This window comes from Podarcis melisellensis, assembly GCF_964234715.1.
Source record: "Podarcis melisellensis genome assembly, chromosome: 2".
NCBI classification, from domain to species: Eukaryota; Metazoa; Chordata; class Lepidosauria; order Squamata; family Lacertidae; genus Podarcis; species Podarcis melisellensis.
The window spans coordinates 120,464,646-120,485,369 of record NC_138529.1 but is presented as its reverse complement, the minus strand read 5'-3'; the positions used below and the strand labels follow the sequence as shown (position 1 = coordinate 120,485,369).

At 46.4% G+C, this 20,724-nt stretch overlaps 1 protein-coding gene across 1 annotated transcript in view; it reads left to right on the top strand.

Moving 5' to 3' along the window:
* LOC309364361 (uncharacterized protein) overlaps positions 1-20,724 on the top strand; it is a 39,589-nt gene that overhangs the window by 13,747 nt on the left and 5,118 nt on the right. The window contains exons 8-15 of the mRNA XM_081901450.1: positions 1,721-2,040; positions 3,313-3,492; positions 5,324-5,579; positions 7,349-7,668; positions 9,851-10,030; positions 13,878-14,121; positions 17,277-17,596; positions 19,399-19,578. Of these exons, the coding sequence (XP_081757576.1) occupies positions 1,721-2,040; positions 3,313-3,492; positions 5,324-5,579; positions 7,349-7,668; positions 9,851-10,030; positions 13,878-14,121; positions 17,277-17,596; positions 19,399-19,578 (2,000 nt within the window). The remainder of the gene's footprint in view (positions 1-1,720; positions 2,041-3,312; positions 3,493-5,323; positions 5,580-7,348; positions 7,669-9,850; positions 10,031-13,877; positions 14,122-17,276; positions 17,597-19,398; positions 19,579-20,724) is intronic.

Genomic DNA, 20,724 nt, shown 5'->3' with positions numbered 1-20,724 from the left:
TCATATTCTTATTTGACTTAATCACTAGAACCCCTTCATTTCATTTTCAATGTCCTCAGCATTCAAAAATTTTACAATGTTTTTGTAAGTAGACTTTAAACTTCTTCCAATCCTCCTCTACCTGCTCTTCTCCTTGATCTCGAATTCTGCCAGTCATTTCTGCCATTTCCATATAATCCATTACTTGCATCTGCCATTCTTCCAAGGTGGGTAGATCTTGTGTCTTCCAGTGCTTTGCAATAAGTATTCTTGCTGCTGCTGTGCAATGTACCCTACTCTCCAACATTTCTCCAATGAAAATAGAGATGTCGTATTCCATCATCATAATCATAATTTTATTATTTATACCGCGCCCATCTAACTGGGTTGCCCCAGTCACTTTGGGTGGCTTCCAACAAATTAAGACACACTAAGACATCACCGTCAACAACAACACTCATCTGACTGGGTTTCCCCAGCAACTCTGGGCAGCTCCCAACAGAATATTGAAAAGACGATAAAACATTCAAACATTAAAAGCTTCCCTAAACAGGGCTGCCTACAGATGTCTTCTAAAAGTCAGATAGTTGTTTATTTCCTTGACATCTGATGCGAGGGCATTCCACAGGGCAGGCGCCACTGCCAAGAAGGCCCTCTGCCTGATTCCCTGTAACCTCACATTTCGCAGTGAGGGAACCGCCAGAAGGCCCTCAGAGCTCAGCCTCAGACTTCGGGCTGAACGATGGCGGGGTGGAGATTCTCCTTCAAACATTAAAAACTTCCCTATACAGGGAAGCAATGTATTGCAAATAATATATAGCAATAACAGAACAGAACATCACATAAACCGTATAGAATAGTTAACAAATCATCAGTAAAAGATTTATGGCCTATAAAACACTAGTCATACCTTGGGTTACAGACGCTTCAATTTCGGGTTGTGCACCGAACCTGGAAGTGCCGGAAGTGCTGAATCGCAAGCCACACATTCGCAGACCTGCTGCTTCCCGCACAGATCACGTTTGCAACCCAAGTATCCACTGTATTAGCAAATGTGAGGAGAATCAGAACTGACAGGATTAAACAGTTCTGAGTGACGTCTCACATTCTGAGGCGTGGCTATGTTCACAGAGGGGAGTGTTTCTCTGTTTGTCTTTTTTCTTTCGCTTTTGCCGAGAAGCGGAGAGAATGCCAGCCAAGTCGCCGGGCTGAATTTATGATGTTATTGTACTCATTAAAGGCTATTGGAGATAAGAGAAAAGCCTGCTTCGCAGTCTGAGTTATTCCCACACAAGCAACAGCTTTCCCCGCTGTGTAAACTCTGCTAAGAGGGCCAAAGAGGCTGGAAGAGGTTTTTACCGGCACGGACAGCAGTGGCGCAGCTAAAGAAGAGTGCCGGACGCCATCTTGGCCCCATAGCAAAACAACTAAAAAAACCAGCACAATTACAACGAAATTTATATCATGGGATTCACAAAGCACTACAGCATTCATAACCTGTAAAACAATCTTAACAACTATAACAAAAGAGTGACCAAAAATAAACTAAGCACTGTCGAATTCATACACGAACTCTTTTCAGCCCTCATGACTCGGCCATACTAAAGAGTATTCAGTCTCCACTACCTGCACAAAGGTGAACTGAGCAGGTGCCACAAACTAGCTAGTCTTTGCAAGGGGGTTTATCTCGTTTGTCTATTGCATAGCAACCATAGTTTCTTACTCCTGCTCGTTGCCGTAGGTGGACGAGAGAAGAGACCCAGAAAATGCTCTGCATAATAGCACACAGCCCTGGCATAAAGGTGTTCATGAGCAGCAGCTCGGCTACCAACGAAAGATACTGGAGAGCCTTGCAGATCGATATGCTGGCTGAGGGCTACGTCCGGTCCACCTGCCAGCTGCGGGCCAAATGGAAACGCCTGAAGATCGACTTCTTCAACCAGGGCTTAAAGGCGGCCGACGGAGACGTCCGGGTGAGACACCCGCCTCCCTTCTATAAAGAAGTGACGTCCATCTGGCTTGCAGCTGGGAAACCCCCATTCGGGGAACGGAAAAAGCCTGGTAAGTTTTTAAAAGAGGGGGGACCTGATTTGCAGGGTTCCCCCCCTTTTCGCCAATTATTTTGTATTAATTTTCCATATTTTTAACAAATTAATTCAAATTTAACACAAATTTAAAAGTTGACTATCTACCCCCCCCTTTCAAGGTGCTTCCTTTCCGCCCCCGCCCCCCCTTTGCTGCTCATAATGAAGTACAGTGGTACCTCGGGTTACATACGCTTCAGGTTACAGACTCTGCTAACCCAGAAATATTGCTTCAGGTTAAGAACTTTGCTTCAGGATGAGAACAGAAATCGCATGGCGGCGGCATGGCAGCAGTGGTAGGCCCCATTAGCTAAAGTGGTGCTTCAGGTTAAGAACAGTTTCAGGTTAAGTATGGACCTCCGGAACAAATTAAGTACTTAACCCGAGGTACCACTGTACTTTTTATTTCTAATACTTTCCCCTGCGTTCTATTTCCATCGACTGTGTTTGTTCAATTCCCGCATAGGCTTTTATCTATCTTCCCAGTTAATCAAGTAATCCATCCATATAAATCCATCCATATAAATCCATATAAAGTAATCCATCCATATAAATGATTAAATGGGACGTGGGTGGCGCTGTGGGTTAAACCACAGAGCCTAGGACTTGCCGATCAGAAGGTTGGCAGTTCAAATCCCTGTGATGGGGTGAGCTCCCGTTGCTCAGTCCCTGTTCCTGCAAACCTAGCAGTTCAAAAACACATCAAAGTGCAAGTAGATAAATAGGTACTGCTACGGCGGGAAGGTAAATGGCGTTTCCGTGTGCTGCTCTGGTTCGCCAGAAGCGGCTTAGTCCTGCTGGCCACATGACCCGGAAGCTGTATGCCGGCTCCCTCGGCCAGTAAAGCGAGATGAGCGCCGCAACCCCAGACTCGGCCACGACTGGACCTAATGGTCAGGGGTCCCTTTACCATTTACCTTATAAATCATTAATGTTAATTTTAAATCATATTTCCACCAACACAACATTCACCACGTCTTTATGCGTTCGCAACATTCTAATTAATAACTCTAATTACAGTGGAACCTCGTTTGTCGAACGTAATCCGTTCCGGAAGACAGTTTGACTTCTGAAACCTTCGACAACCAAGATGTTATGCAGTCCTCTAACCCAAACAAACCTTGATCTCATCCATATTCCTCATCCCAGTATCTTACCTTTCTGTCCTCTGCTAGAATCTGTAAACGGTTGATTTGGTTTGTTCGCTGATTTGACGTTCCACTCATACTGGATTCTCTCTCAATTTCAGTGGTGGATGTGTGGGAGACGGACAATGAAAGCAATTCCACAAATGGGGAGCCGCCGTTCAGAAGGCCCTGTCACTGGGCAGCGCCAGCCGGGCAGCAGACAGAAGCAGCCCCACCAGCAAGACCTCCCTTACCAACTGTAGGCTCTGAGATCAGTGATACCCAGAGAGTCGCTCCTTTGGGTACTTGTGTCCCAAAATACTTGTTTGTTTTATTTAAGAATCTACAGGCCGAATAAAATGCCGACATGGCAAAACTGATAGGAAAGCTCAGGAACAAAACCTTCAATAAAGAAAGGGGAAAATTTATAATTTATTTAGGGGAACGCCGTAAGCAGATGAAAACATTAGCAGGATTTTGATAACACTTGTAATGTAGCAAATATCATGGACAATATGGAGAAGTATAAAATATGGATTATGAAATAATATGCAGTAGAAAAGGTTGACATCTCCACAATTCTATGGTTCCACATTGAAATTGAAATACTTTATTGTCACTTGTACAACTTGTATACAGTGAGATTACAGGAGCACCCCCCACTCAGCTCTCTTAGTCTTAATTCCCCTCGTTTACTGACGCACACCTACCAAACCCAAAAGTCAGTTGCCCTGTTGTTCTCTTTTCATTCAGCAGCCTAACAGCCCAGGGATAGAAGCTGTTCTTTACCCTGTTGGTGCGACTAATCATGCTTCCATATCTTCTGCCTGAGGGCAGGAGATCAAGAAAGTGCCGGCCTGGGTGTGAATCATCCCTGAGAATTTTCCTCACTCTCCTGAGGCAACGTTCTTCCGCTATTTCATCCAGCAGATTCACGGGACAGCCCATAATATCTTGTCCTGTATTCACCACTCTCTGTAGGCACTTCCTATCAGTTGATGTCAAACCAGAGTACCACTCCGTGATGCAGTATGAAAGGACACTTTCTATTGTGAACCGGTAGAAGGAGATAATCAAATGTTGATTGACAACGTTCTTTTGCAATATTCTGAGGAGATGGAGTCTCTGTTGTTATCATAAGAGTAATTTATCATTGAAATTCTGCTCAATGTTGATCCAAAGCAGATTCCAATGTACAGTTAGCAGAGTAAAAACTTGCAGGATTCCCCCAAAATAGACCAATTATATTTCATCCAGCAGAGCTTTACTGCTACACCAGTTGCACCAGACTTACCTTAAACTTGCAATAACCTACCGTATTTTTCGCCCTATAGGACGCACTTTTACCCCTCCAAAAATGAAGGGGAAATGTGTGTGCGTCCTATGGGGCGAATGCAGGCTTTCGCTGAAGCCTGGAGAGCGAGAGTGGTCGGTGCGCACCGACCCCTCTCGCTCTCCAGGCTTCAGGAGAGCCGCAGCGCCAGCCCCACAAGGTCGGAGGACAGCGGGGAGGCGGAACGCCGCCATCCCGCTGTCTCCCGATGTGGTTTGGAGGCTGACGGTGGGGAGACGCGTGTTTCTCCCCGCTGCCAGCCCCGCAAGCTCCGGGGACAGCGGGGAGGCGCAGTGTGTCTTCCCGCTGTCCCCGGACCTGGCCTGCAGGCAGGCAGCGGGGAGAAGAGCGCTTCTCCCCGCTGCTGGCCCCACAAACGCCTGGGGGGGGGGGGAATATATATTTTTTCCTTTATTTCCCCCCAAAAAAACTTGGTGCGTCCTATGGGCCGGTGCGTCCTATGGGGCAAAAAATACGGTAAATTAAAACTAAACCTTAACACTAAACATACTTAGTCTTCCACACGAGAAGGAAAAGAGAGAGGAAGTGTAAAACCCAGGCTCCTTCTGGCCCTACTTTTATAGCCAGCGTGATCTTGACTGCAAGAGATAACAGACCTAGTTTAAGCCAGCTTCTCTGAAGGCATAACCCAAACATCATGGCGTTTCTTTCACACAGAGAACCTTCCAGAACCCTCTTGTATGAATTAGAATAGAAAAGATCTCTACACATCAGATCACTACTTTCTGCACCGAGAAATACAGACTGACATGATCTTCACGTGTTCTCTTTTATTTCAGGAGGGGATGTCTGGGAGACAGACAACGAAACCAAAGCGCACCCCGTGTTTGGGGAAGGCAATAAGTGTCCCGACACAGAAGAGGACGCCTGGAATCAGGATGGAATGAAGAAGCAGGAGGGAAATAAAAACAGTGAGCGGAGTCACGAGCCCCTTTCTTGCCCGGACGGCAACTTATGTGAAATTGCGGCGCAGTTACGAGCCCAAAGCAACCTTCGGAGGGATGGAAGGAAAGAGTGTCCTGCGTGTGGGAAAAGGTTTGCTTGTAAATCAGCACGTTGATACCCATACGGAAAACCTTTGACAGGGAGCCAACAAAGAGAACAGGCCATTTGCAGATTAGAGAACAAACGACACAGAGAGACTTCTGAAGGTTGTTTCTGTCTAGATCAGCGGTTCTCAACCTGTGGGTCCCCAGATGTTGTTGGACTACAACTCCCATCATCCCTGAGCTCTGGCCTTGTTAGCTAGGGATGATGGGAGTTGTAGTCCAACAACATCTGGGGACCCACAGGTGGAGAACTGCTGGTCTAGATGAAGAGGTTGGCTTGTAACTCCCCTTTCACTTGCCCTCTGTGTCAGTCCCCTCCTGTCTACGGCGACCTCCAAGGTACCCTCTCAGGGTTGCCATATGTCCTCTTTCTCCAGGACATGTCCTCTTTTTCCTGTTCTGGTTGCCATATGTCCTCTTTTTCCAGGATGAAAATTTCTGTCTGGGCGGATTTTTAAAAATTTGGCAAAATGTCTGGGGGGGGGGAGTTGTTTGGTTTTTTTGTAACTCAAGAAAAATTGTCTAGTGCATCAGTCTAGTGCTAAGGCCCCTGGCTAAGCTAATTTGCAGCAGAGAATCACAACAGAGCAACACCTTAAACTAACTATATCCTGTATAAATCCCTTCTTTTGTGGCTGAACTGAAAGGATGCTGGCTCAGCTATAAGATCTTTGAGAAGGAGTCTGGGAGGGCAGGAGTTCACATCCCCGTGCCCTTAAGGAGAGTCCGTAAAGGTAAAGGGACCCCTGACCATTAGGTCCAGTCGTGGCCGACTCTGGGGTTGCGGCGCTCATCTCGCTTTATTGGCCGAGAGAGCCAGCGTACAGCTTCCGGGTCATGTGGCCGGCATGACTAAGCCGCTTCTGGTGAACCAGAGCAGCGCACAGAAACGCCGTTTACCTTCCCACCAGAATGGTATCTATTAATCTACTTGCACTTTAACGTGCTTTTGAACTGCTAGGTTGGCAGGAGCAGGGACTGAGCAATGGGAGGTTTTCATACTGCATTTTCATACAAAATATTCCAGCTTTGATCCAGACAGTGGTCAGAAAGCTGCCCCTTGACTGATAAGATAGTAAAAAGGTAAAGGTCCAGTCATGGCTGACTCTGGGGTTGCAGCGCTCATCTCGCTTTATTGGCCAAAGGAGCCGGCGTACAGCTTCCGGGTCATGTGGCAACATGACTAAGGCGCTTCTGGTGAACCGGAGCAGCGCACGGAAACACCGTTTACCTTCCCACCAGAATGGTACCTATTAATCTACTTGCACTTTGACGTGCTTTCGAACTGCTAGGTTGGCAGGAGCAGGGACTGAGCAATGGGAGGTCACGCCGTCACGGGGATTCGAACTGCCGACCTTCTGATCAGCAAGCCCTAGGCTCTGTGGTTTAACCCACAGCGCCACCCACGAGAGTACATGTTAAGCAGCTTAATAAATTGTTCTGTGCACACTGTGCACAATTGACTTCCCGTAGCCAATCAGAAGCCGCGCTTTGGTTTTCGAACTTTTTGGAAGTCAAACAGACTTCCGGAACGGATTCCGTTCGACTTCCAATGTACAACTGTATATATTTTGTGGTTTTATATTTTATATTTGTTCTCTGAACTGCCCTGAGACCTCTGGGTTTTGGGCAGTATATAAATTCAATTAACAACAGCCAACTGGACTCCTCAAACCAGCTAGTTTTGTTAGGGAGAGAGAGAGCTTCTCCCGCTGCCTTGCTTATACAATGCCTCACTCTTGCATGTTGCCGTAGGTGGACCAGAGATGAGACCCAAAAGATGCTCTCCATAATAGCTCAGAGCGCCGGCACCAAGGTGTTTATGAGCAGTAGCACGGCTACCAACGAGAAGTACTGGAAGTCCTTGCAGGACAGCATGCATGCCCTGGGATACTCGAGATCCACCTGCCAGCTCCGTGCAAAGTGGAAGCGTCTGAAGATCGACTTTTTCAATCGGGGAATCAAGGCAGCATGTGGACAAATTCGAGTCAAGCATCCTCCTGCCTTCTACAAGGAATTAACTGCGATCTGGATCGCGGCAGGGAAGCCGCCTTTTGGGGAACGCAGAAAGCCTGGTAGTTTTTTTTTAAGGAAAATCCTTACTATTTGCAGGATATTCTATTTCTGGGTGTGGTTCCCTCCCATATTTCTCTCTTGTTTTATTATATTTTTATTGATTTTTACATATAATTTCCAAAAATCATATAAAATATTTTCTTATCTTATACAATGTTTTAGGCTTCCATCAACCACATCTGAAGATTTTTCAATCTTTATCACTTAATCTACATTTCATTAATTTCCTTATTACTTTTAATAATCCTTAACTAATAATTCTCTTCATAGTCTTCTCTGCAATATTTCACATAGTCCTCCTTACAGAACCTGTCATGTCATAAAAAGATCCTTCTTTTTCTTTACATTTCCAACATTTATTACTTGTTTTGTACATTTTAGCTAATTTCACCGGTGTAACATACCATCTGTACATCTTTTTCATCACATTTTCTTTCAAGGCATTGCATGCTGTAAATTTTAATCCTTCTTTCCAGTTTTCCCCAGTCTTTTAACTGTATGTTATACCCAAAATCCTTGTCCCATTGTAGGTTTTTCCCACATTTCTCATTCCAGCATTCCGCCTCCCCCCCCCCCAAGCCTATAAGCTCTTACAAGACTACAGAACTTTAGTTGTCGTTCATGCATCGAAGCGGGTTGGACTAGATGACCCTTGGGGTCCCTTCCAAGTCCAATTCTATCATTCTCATGACCCAGGGGTTTATCTAGGCCAGCCTTCGCCAATCTGGGGTCGATGGGAGTTGTAGTTCAATAGATATAACAACACTGAAACACAATGTGTGACCGGAAAAGTTTGGTAAACGGTCACAGAAATCAGACACCGAGTAATATTCGAACATACAATCAGCATCAGAAACCCATGAAATGGTCACAGTTGTGTACAGAGATGAAACTGTAACTCAAAAGACAGCATATGAGTGGTTTAAGCCTTTCCGTGAAGGGCAGCAAACCATCAAAGATGACCCACGGTCTGGCAGACCGTCAACAAGCAGAATGGCAGAGTTTGTGAGTTATTGATATGGGATTGGCGTTTGTCCATCCGAATGCTGGCGGAAGAATTGCATATTCCGTGTGAAACCGTTACTGAGGTTACTGAGTTGTCCCACCCTCCATATTCTCCCGATCTGGCCGCACCAGATTTTTCTTTTTCTGCACTGAAAGGGCACATATTTCCCAACATTTCACATATCCAAGCTGCTGTGAAGAGGGAACTGAAAGCAGTATGAAAAGAGGACTTCGCCAGAAGTTTCCAACAGTTCTACGAACATTGTCAATGGTGCATTGTATCAAAGGGAGGTCTACTTTGAAGGCCATCACCTCCTGGCAAATAGAAGGGGAAGAAATGGAGGCAGTGAGAGATTTTACTTTCTTGGGCTCCATGATCACTGCAGATGGTGACAGCAACCACGAAATTAAAAGACACCTGCTCCTTGGGAGAAAGGCGATGGCAAAGCTAGACATCATCTTAAAAAGCAGAGACATCACCTTGCCATGGTTTTCCCAGTAGTGATGTATGGAAGTGAGAGCTGGACCATAAAGAAGGCTGATCGCCGAAGAATTGATGCTTTTGAATTATGGTGCTGGAGGAGACTCTTGGGAGTCCCAAGGACTGCAAGAAGATCAAACCTATCCATTCTTAAGGAAATCAGCCCTGAGTGCTCACTGGAAGGACAGATCGTGAAGCTGAGGCTCCAATACTTTGGCCACCTCACGAGAAGAGAAGACTCCCTGGAAAAGACCCTGATGTTGGGAAAGATGGAGGGCACAAGGAGAAGGGGATGACAGAGGACGAGATGGTTGGACAGTGTTCTTGGAGCTACAAACATGAGTCTGACCAAACTGTGGGAGACAATGGAAGACAGGAGTGCCTGGCGTGCTCTGGTCCATGGGGTCACGAAGAGTCGGACACGACTAAGCGACTAAACAACAACAACAACAAAGCTATGTATGTTTGAACATTTCTCGCTGTCCGATTTCTATAACAACATTGAGGAAAGCCAGATAGCAAAGGTGATGTAGAAAGACCCATCATTTGCTCCATGCGAAGATCTATCTATACCAGGTATGGGGAAGCTTTAGCTCAACAAGAGCACTTTCCCTGGTTTCCGGAAACCAGTATTCAGAAAGCCTTAAGGCCTCCAACCGTGTTTCCACTCATTTTGGTTTCTCTCTCAATTTCAGTGGTGGATGTGTGCGAGACGGACAACGAAAGCAATTCCACAAATGGGGAGCTACCACCAATAAGGCCCTGCGACAAGCCAGCAACCACTAAGCAGCAGCCCAAAGAGGCACCAGCCACCAGGCTTCCCCTGCGGATCGTGGGACCCGAGGTGGTTGATACCGGCGGAGTCGCTCCTTTAGGTACGCCAGTCCCAAGCCATATTTATTTATGCATTTTGCTTAAATGTTTGCAGGCTGCACTTTCATGTAAAATGCCATCCGGCGGAATGCAATCTAAAAAGACAGTGCTGTGGTGACAACAATAAAAGCATCAAGCACGTCACTAGAAGTGGCAGTCTGCAATTATTCTGGAATTCCCACTGTTCTGTTACGATAAACTTTATTGTCCTTGTCCCATACAGAACAACGAAATTGAAAAAATCTACATCAGACATTCAAAAACCAACAGGCCTGCTATCCCAGCTATCCCAGCCTGGTTAGCCCCCTAAAAACTCTGATACCCCATAATTAAATGCAATATACTCCCATAGATACTACCTTACACTGCATTTAAAACCAAAACCGCGTTTGGATAGAAGCTGTTTCTCAAGCAGCTAGTCCTAGTCTTTATAACCCTGAACCTTCTTCCAGAAGGCAGAAGCTGAAAGAGATCATTTCCAGGGTGCACACTATCCTGCGCTATCTCTGCAGCTTTCTTATGGCACCTGGCAGCATAGATTTGATCCAAGGTGGGAAGAGTGCACCCAATTATTCTCCCCTCAGTCTTTACAACCCTGGACAGCATTGTTTTCCCCTGACCGTGTTCTTACGTTTCCTACTCTCTTTTTTTTGTCTCTCGTGGAATAACAAACTGGTTTGATGTTGTTGCTGTTGTAAATTTTTATTGAAATTTCAAAAGTTTAAACTATGTACTTCCATACATAGAAGATTTGTATTTTCCCAACTTCCTGCCCCATATTCTATGGTGTTTTAATCCCACCCCCCTTCTGCTGCACAGTACCTTCTATTTCTTTTCAACCAGTGTGCCCTGGCACCGTGGGGTGCCTTGAAGGATGGTCAGGGGTGCCTTAGGCAAACCTGCCTCTGTCCGTCTTCCTTCCTTCCTTCCTTCCTTCCTTCCTTCCTTCCTTCCTTCCTTCCTTCCCTCCCTCCCTCCCTCCCTCCTTCCCTCCCTCCCTCCTCAGATGCCCTCTTGTGTCTCTGCGTCCCAAAGGCTTGCACAGTTGTTTGTGGCAGCAGTCCTAGCTACAACCTCCCCAGGCGAATGGTGCCTCTGGGGCTGGCCAGGGGGTGCTGGGTGCCATGAGCTGAGGCAGCCTCAGAGGAAGCAAGCAAGTGGACGAGGGCACACAGCTCCCAGCCAGCCCTTGCTGTTGGGGACGGACAGACAGGTGTGGGGCCAGGCAGGCAGGTGCTTTGCTAGCCTTTCTCGTGCCTGCTGTGTGTAATGCCTACCTGGGAGCTGAGTGCCCAGTGCCAAAGGGGAGCCTTTCCACCAGGCAGGCCCGGCGGTGCCCGCTGCTGCTGCTACTACCTCCCAAGGTGAGTAAGGTGGTGGCCTCATACGCAGCTTTGGCCAGTCTCCGTTGGGCCACTAAGGCTGGGGGCATCCTCTTCCCAGGCCGCTGCGGGGTGTGTGACATGAGGAGACCCCTCTCGTTGGAGCAGGAGGGGCAACCCAGAGACCAGGAGTGGTGGCGGCAGCTGCCCCCAGAGGACTCCCAAGGAGAGGGGAGAATAATAATAATAATACAGTGGTGCCCCGCAAGACGAATGCCTCGCAAGACGAAAAACCCGCAAGACGAAAGGGTTTTTCGGTTTTTGCGATGCTTCGCTAGACGATTTTCCCTATGGGCTTGCATCGCAAGACGAAAGCCCATAGGGAAATCTCGGGGACCTTTTTTTAAATGCTGGCAGTGGGGAGCAAAGCCTTTCCCCCCCCTCCGGACTTCAGAAGAGGTCCAGGAAGGCCGGCGGGGGCGAAAGGCTTTGCTCCCCACCGCCAGCATTTTAAAAGCGGTCCGGGATAGCAGGGAAGCGCTTCCCGCTATCCCGGACGGCTTTTGAAGGCAGACGGGGGGAGCAAAGACTTTTGCCCCCGGCCAGCCTTCAGAAGAGGTCCAGCAGCTTGGATGTGTGAAATGTTGGGAAATATGTGCCCTTTCAGTGCAGAAAAAGAAAAATCTGGTGCGGCCAGATCGGGAGAATATGGAGGGTGGGACAACTCAGTAAGGTCCAGGACCTCTTCTGAAGGCTGGCGGGGGGCAAAAGTCTTTGCTCCCCCCCGCCTGCCTTCAAAAGCCGTCCGGGGGCTTTTAAATCGCCCCGGGAAGGCAGGCAGGGGGGACAAAGACTTTTGCCCCCCGCCAGCCTTCAGAAGAGGTCCTGGACCTCTTCCGAAGGCGGGCGGGGGGCAAAAGTCTTTGTCCCCCCTGCCTGCCTTCCCAGGAGAGCGGGAAGGCAGCGTTGCGTTTTCAGCTCTCCCGGGAAGGCAGGCAGGGGGGAGCAAAGACTTTCGCCCCCCGCCAGCCTTCAGAAGAGGTCGGGGGACAGACTGTCCCCGGACCTGGTCTGAAGGCGGTTTCCATAGGAACACATTAATTGATTTTTAATGCATTCCTATGGGAAACCGTGCTTCGCAAGACGAAAAACTCGCAAGACGAAAAGACTTGCGGAACGAATTAATTTTGTCTTGCGAGGCACCACTGTAATAATAATAATAATAATAATAATAATAATAAATAATAATAATAAATTTTTATTTATACCCCGCCCTTCCCGGTTCAAAAACCGGGCTCAGGGCAGCTAACAACAAAATTAAAACACCTAATTATAAAAGCTGCATAAAGTACAGTATAAAAACATGAATAACAATAAAAATCAATAATCAATTTGATAATCCCCAGGGCTAGCTGGCTGAATTGGTCCTACTTGGGCCAGCGAGGAGGCCAGGGGAGAATTAGCTGTGGGATCTCAGAGCGGGTGGCTGAGGGAGCAATACACAAGGGAGGGTGTTTGAAAAGGGGTGAGGGGCTGCCGGCAAGGGGGGACATAACTGGGTTTCTGAGCCCCACAGGGGTGCAACAGGAAGAAGGAAATTGGCCAAGGGAGCCATGGACTCAAAAAGGTTGAAAACCTCTGTCTTGCACCAATACATCAAAACTGTGTTCCCCAGTTCCTTCTGTTGCTCGGATATGAGAGAGCCAGAAGTCAAGTGCTCCAACGCATTAGGGACATAGAGCTGCAATGTCATATGGGCAAAATGGATAAACATGCCACAATTAGAGACCTTGGGAGAGGGTTCTCACCCGCAAATTATCTGGCTGATTTACAAATACCTAAGTACAGACACTCCTTTACCCTGGCCAGATTTAACGTTCTGCCCTCTGCCCTGCTGCTAGGCAGATATGAGGGCAAACCATATGAGTCACGTGTTTGCCCATGAGGCTCATCGGAAGTGGAAACAAGTCTGCATGTATTGCTGCACTGTAGTTACTACGAGGATCTGCGCCTGACCTTTATTGCCCCAGTTCTACAAAAGCTTAAAAATGAACCAGAACTCCAACGTATGAGAGCCTTGGTAGAAGATAAGGTTCCTGAAATTACGATCAATGTTGCCAAATTCTGTGCAGCCGCTATTAGGCGCAGGAAACAAGAGCTTTCCCATGTCAATATGCAGGCGAAGGCAAATACTTAATTTTATTTATGCTGTCTAATTCTAAATTGTTGTTATGGCCTAATCTGTATTGAAACTGTCCTTTGTTTTCTCCGGTGTTATGCTTCGCTGACTAGCTGTACGAGTTAATCTGGTCTGTGACCGTTTAATAAAATTTGACTTTGACTTCTGTTGCTCATGTTTCAAATATTGCTCGCATCAAACTATAACATTTCCTTAAATAGTCCTTTAATGTCCATCTGAATTTGTTAAACCAATGTTTATAGTGTGACGTTGCTTTGATATGCCCCGTAGGAAGTGGTGGATAAATAGATAATCGCAGCAGACATGTTTGCCTCCTCTCTCTTTCAGGAGGGGATGTTTGGGAGACGGACAACGAATGCCAAGCCCATCCGGTGTACGAGGACTTCGCTAGCTGCCCACACACGGAAGAGGACGACTGGGATCAAGACGAAACGAAGAAGCGGGAGGGAAACAGAAGCAACGAGAGTTCTGCTCATGTGTGTGGCAACTTCTCCGGAATCGCAGGCCGCTCGCGAGACCAAACACCGCAAAACCCGGAGGAAGGGGAAGAGTGCCCTGCCTGCTGGAAGAGGTGATTTGATATCAATACAGGAACCCAGCTACGGGGAAGGGGAAAATGTATCTGGAGTGTGGAAAGAGCTTTGAGTCAAGGCAACCCACTTTCTTCTAGGGACATGCAAGGAATCTGTTTCCGAAAGGCTCTTATAGAAATTTTGGGGTTAGGATGTTCTCGAGCGTTGTCGCCTCTCAGATAAAGCTGCTCATTGTTGGGCAGGGGGTGGTGTTTACAAAGCAATAGTAATCGAGGAAGCATAGGCAAAAAAAATCCCCTCCATATTTAATAAATACACCCAAGACTAAAACAACGTGAATGTCCCCCTTTGCAGAGCGTGCACAAATCCGCCTGTGTTTCTTCATGTGGGATCCTGTTGTTTGCATGACCCTCCACTGCGATTCCATTTAGGAACTGCTTTGCATGAAGTCCAGTGGTACCTCGGGTTAAGTACTTAATTCGTTCCGGAGGTCCGTTCTTAACCTGAAACTGTTCTTAACCTGAAGCACCACTTTAGCTAATGGGGCCTCCTGCTGCTGCCACACCACCGCCGCACAATTTCTGTTCTCATCCTGAAGCAAAGTTCTTAACGTGAAGCACTATTTCTGGGTTAGCGGAGTCTGTAACCTGAAGCGTATGTAACCTGAGGTACCACTGTATCTCAAAGGTAATTTCACAATGAAGGAACGTCAATATTAGCCCAGCGCTCTCACAAACACCCACTCACCCCCTTCATACCCTACGCTATGCAAGTCTTGGGATGAACAAATGTGTTTTTAACACAGGTCGCTCTCATAACTGTTGGTTGATCTTGGTACTGCGCACACCAGGGTGGGGGCCAGATATGTGGCCCTCCAGCTGTTGGACTGCAACTCCAAGTACAGTGGTGCCTCGCAAGACGAAATTAATTCGTTCCGCGATTCTCTTCGTCTAGCGGTTTTTTCGTCTTGCGAAGCAAGCACATTGACAGCTTAGCGGATTAGTGCTAGAGCTGTCAAGCGGCTTCCAGCGGTCAGCTGTTAAGCGGCTTATCAGCGGAACAGCTGATAAGCGGCTTAGGAGCTTAGGAAAAGGGCAAAAAAAGCAAAAAAAAAACCCGCCGGGGGACGCAATATTTTTTCATCTTGTGAAGCAACCCCATAGGGAAATTTGTTTTGCGAAGTGCCTCCAAAACGGAAAACCCTTTCGTCTAGCGGGTTTTTCGTCTTGCGAGGCGTTCGTCTTGCGGGGCACCACTGTATTATGGAACTTATTGGCCATGGCAGGTGAGACTGAGGAGAACTGTAGTCCAACCTCAGTGGGAGGGAAATAGGTTAGCCATCCCTGCTCAACACTGACTGGCTGTAGCTCTCCAAAGTTTGAGAATGAGCGCCACCCCTGTGTGGGATGCCCTCCCATCGGATGTCAAGGAGATAAAGGACTACACAACTTTTAGAAGGCATCTGAAGGCAGCCCTGTACAGGGAGGTTTTTTTTAATGTTTAGTGTTTTATTGTGTTTATTACGGCTGGGGCAACCCAGCCAGATGGGCAGGATATAAACATTACATATTAATAACAATCATCATCATCATCATCATCATCATCATCATAATTCATTATGGGTTTCCCCAGCCACTCTGGGCGGCCCCCAACAGAATATTAAAAACACAATAAAACATTAAAAACTTCCCTAAACAAGGCTGCCTTCAGATGTCTTCTAAAAGTTAGATAGTTGTTTATTTCCTTGGCATCTGATGGGAGGGCGTTCCACAGGGTGGGCGTATTAGTATTATTTGAAGTAGGGTCTCTCCCAGCCCTATTTAGTGAGGAGGGATATAGGTCAACAACAGCAACAAATACCCCGCCTATCTGGCCAGCAAAATAATAATAATAAAATGTCAAACATTCCTGATAGAGGGTTGACTTCAGATGTCCTCTAAAAGTTGTTGTTGATGATGATGATGATGATGAGAAGACAAAGAAGATGAAGAAGAAAAAGACGACGACGTTACAGTTATCATTTATATAACATATACTGTGTTGGTTTCTGAGGGGAAAGTAAAGGCATTATGTTGGAAGACGCAGGGTAGATAAAGTGCTCTTCACATCACATAAACTGTGGAACAGAAGAGGATTAGACAAATTCATGAAAGAGAAGGCTCTTAATGGCTGCTAGGCATGGTGACTCAACTCTGCCTCTGAATCACAGTTTCTGGAAACCACAGGAGGACAGAGTGTTGTTATGCTCAAATGCTACCTGTGGGATTCCCAAAGATATTTGGATGACCATCATGAAATCAAAATGCTGAGCCAGGTGGGCCATTGGCCTGATCCAGCAGGCTCTTCTTATGTTCTTAGGTTAACCAGCCGAATTCCCCAAACCAACTACCGTATTTTTCGCTCTATAAGACGCACCAGACCATAAGACACACCTAGTTTTTGGAGGAGGGAAACAAGAAAAAAAACATTCTGAATCATAGCCGCGCAAAGCCTGTTCAGGGCAGCGGAAGGAAGGCTCCCCCAAGAGCCGTGCTCCCTTTAAAGAGGACACAGAGTATGTGTGTGGCTCTTGGGGGCTTTTCCCCGAGGGGGGAGAAGGGCAACCCGTCAGTCCCTTCCCCCACCTCCCGGAAAAACCCCCAAGAGCTGTGCTCCCTTTAAAGAGCCGCGCGGAGCTGCCCTTCTCCCTCCTCGGGGAAAAGACCCCAAGAGCCACACACATGCTCCACGCAGCACCACACTGAGAGCCAGTGTGGTGTAGTGGTTAAGAGCAGTAGTCTCATAATCTGGTGAACCGGGTTCGCGTCTCCGCTCCTCCACATGGAGCTGCTGGGTGACCTTGGGCCAGTCACACTTCTCTGAAGTCTCTCAGCCCCACTCACCTCACAGAGTGTTTGTTGTAGAGGAGGAAGGTAAAGGAGAATGTTAGCCGCTTTGAGACTCCTTCGGGTAGTGATAAAACGGGATATCAAATCCAAACTCCTCCTCCTCTTTAAAGGGAGTGTTGAGCAGAGCCTCCCACCTGCATTCGCTCCATAAGACGCACACACGTTTCCCCTTACTTTTTAGGAGGGAAGAGTTGCGTCTTATGGAGCGAAAAATACAGTCGTTTTGCTAGAGGGAGAGCGAAGTCATCTTGATTTATTTTATAGTGCCAATGCACTTCTTTGACTCTTGCATGTTGTCGCCCTAGATGGACCGGAGACGAAACCCAAAAGATGCTCTCTATAATCGCCCGTAGCCCCGGCATCAAGACCTTTATGAGCAGCAGCACGGTTGTGGACGAGAAGCACTGGAAAGCCCTGCAGGATGAAATGCTCTCTCTGGGATTCTCCAGATCCAGCTGCCAGCTCCGCGACAAGTGGAAGCGCCTGAAGATCGACTTTTTCAGTCAGGGCATGGAGGCGGCCTGCGGACAGGTCAGAGTCAAGAACCCTCCTCCCTTCTACAAGGAAGTGACTTCAATTTGGATTGCAGCTGGGAAACCAGCTTTCGGGGAGCACAGAAAGCCCGGTATGTTTTAAAAGAAACCTTCTGATTTGCAGGGTCTTTTGAGTTTTTCCAGATGTATCACTCCAGTATCTTTTAAAAAAGTAATAATAATAATAATAATAATAATAATAATAATAATAATAATAATAATAATAATAATTTATTATTTATACCCCGCCCATCTGGCTGGGCCTCCCCAGCCACTCTGGGCGGCTATAATAATAATTAATCTATGTAAAGCAGAGCTTTGAACTAGACTGCTGCCCAGCAGGATGTAGATAACAAAGCTTAAAATCCAGTGATAAATGATATAAAGTTTGATACAAACATTAGATCCTCCAGAATAGTATGTTAAGTATACTATTAAATAAAGAATTAAAAACAATGCAAATTTTTTTAATTGAGAAATATAAAATAATTATATTAAATTGGTAAAAAACACAGAATGTAAGGTGTTAATAATTTTAAAATTAAGGCAAAATCCTGTGACAGCAAGATTGAGTCCCATCAAGCTGCTTTGAATCACATCGGGGCAGGGGGAGAGGTGGGATATAAATAAATAATGACAATAGATTTCGCACTTTTGGAATTCCCGGTAGGATCCTGTTGATCGGGTTCTGAGTTCAGAGGTGCAAGATTCAAGTTCAGCTCCTATAGGAGTCCTCCTTTCTGATCACAAGCCATGGGAAGTACCAGCTAAAACAATGGCTTTGGAGATTCAATTGGTTGTGGTTATAAAAGGGCTTTCTCAGTGATGGCCTCAACTTTTTGGATTGCTTTCTCGAAGGAGAGGCAGGCAGGTCCCAGCCCTGCAGGTGTAAATTAACGGGGGACAGGTCTCCTGAATCTTAAGGGTTGTGTAGAAAGTGCAGATTTTCTCACCAGTTGCTGTTGTTTAGTCATTCAGTCGTGTCCGACTCTTTGTGACCACCTGGACCAGAACACGCCAGGCACTTCTGTCCTCCACTACCTCCTGCAGTTTGGTCAAACTCATGCTGGTAGCTTCGAGAACACTGTCCAACCATCTCGTCCTCTGTCGTCCCCTTCTCCTTGTGCCCTCCATCTTTCCCAACATTAGGGTCTTTTCCAGGGAGTCTTCTCTTCTCAGGAGGTGGCCAAAGTACTGGAGCCTCAGCTTCAGGATCTGTCCTTCCAGTGAGCACTCAGGGCTGATTTCCTTAAGAATTGATACGTTTGATCTTCTTGCAGTCCATGGGACTCTCAAGAGTCTCCTCCAGCACCATAATTCAAAAGTGTAAATTCTTCAGCAATCAGCCTTCTTTATGGTCCAGCTCTCACTTCCATACATCACTACTGGGAAAACCATAGCTTTAACTATACGGACTTTTGTTGGCAAGGTGATGTGTCTGGTTTTTACCTCTGTCGGCAAGGTGATGTCTCTGCTTTTTACCTTGTGGGGTATAAAGTATTATTATTGTTGTTGTTGTTGTTGTTGTTGTTGTTGTTGTTAAGAATGATAAGTAGGACCTGCCAAAAATACCACTTCCCTGCCCCTCACCACCCTACTCCCTATAGCCACTGCTGCCTCAGACTCAGGGAAGAGTAGGGCAACCCCAGGCATTCACTTGCTTGCACCACAGCAGCTGCCTAAATTATGGGCTGCAAGGTGGAGGCTTCATTCCAGTATCTTGACTTTGCTGGGCTGAGTGCATAAAGCTAGGGGAGGCTGCTGCAAGGCACTTTGTATTAATTGGCTCTTCAAAAGAAAAGTTTTGAGGTTAGCCACCCCTGCTCTGTACTGATTGGACAGTCCCTTCCGCTTCCCCCTCTGCCACTCACATCGGTTTCTCTCTCCGTTTCAGTGGTGGATGCGTCAGAGACCGACAACGAGAGCAATTCCACAAATGGGGAGCCACCGCCGATAAGGCCCTGCCACAAGCCAGCAGCAGCCGGGCAGCAGCTGGAAGGGGCACTGCCAACTGGGCCTCCCTTGCCGGTTGTAGGGCCCAAGGTGGTCGATGCTGGCGGAGTTGCTCCTTTAGGTACTCGGGAGCTGAGCCGTTTATTTATTTCCATTTTTTTAAAAAAAGTTTTTTTATTTTAATAATCTTTATTGGTTTAGATTAAAAACATATATACATATATATATACATAACAACATTTAGTACAAAAGCAGAAAAAAGGAAAGAGAAGAAAGAAAAGGGACAAAGAGATATAAAGCATTATACACTTCCTCTACGTAAATACAATAACATATTAACACTTAAATTCATACAAATTCAAACTCACAAAAAGAACATAAAAGGTTTCTATATATTTCTCTATATTTAAAATGTTTCATAGACTGCATTTTCATACAAAATATTCCAGCTTTGATCCGGACAGTGGTCAGAAAGCAGCCCCTTGACTGATAAGATAGTAGTGAGGAGTTTTTATGTGTGCGTTTTTAAAAGGAAAGCATCCTTTAAGACTAGGTATTTTGTAACTTAAGGCCATCGGAAGAGTCTGCTGCCTCAGAAATGCCCACAAATTCTAGTGCTGGGAGAGAGGGAGGAATAAATACTGATCTTTTGTCATTTTAACAGCTTTTGCTTTTCCAATATTTTGTGTTCTTTTGTTTATTTCTGTTTTCTAAAAGTGGTGCAAGCAGTTAAAGGCAAAACAAATAGAGACACCTTTGAATAAACGTGGACCCCTTTCTTTAACCATGTTAATGACCAAAAATCAAGACCTCCTGCTACCAACCGCTCAGTATTCTCAGTGGAGAGGTTACAATAAGTAATATGTCTGAATGTTGAATCTGTAAATGCATGTCTAGAGACAATGGATAAAACAAACACCATTAGATGTACTGCTGGATATGTGTTTAATGGTTATTGTATTTGTTTAAAAACCAATAAAAATTGTTTGTTTTTGCGCTGTGGGTTAAACCACAGAGCCTAGGACTTGCCGATCAGAAGGTCAGCGGTTCAGATGCCTGCGACGGGGTGAGCTCCCGTTGCTCGATCCCTGCTCCTGCCAACCTAGCAGTTCGAAAGCATGTCAAAGTGCAAGTAGATAAATAGGTCCCTCTCTGGCAGGAAGGTAAACGGCGTTTCCGTGCGCTGCTCTGGTTCTCCAGAAGTGGCTTAGTCATGCTGGCCACATGACCCGGAAGCTGTACGCCGGCTCACTTGGCCAATAAAGCG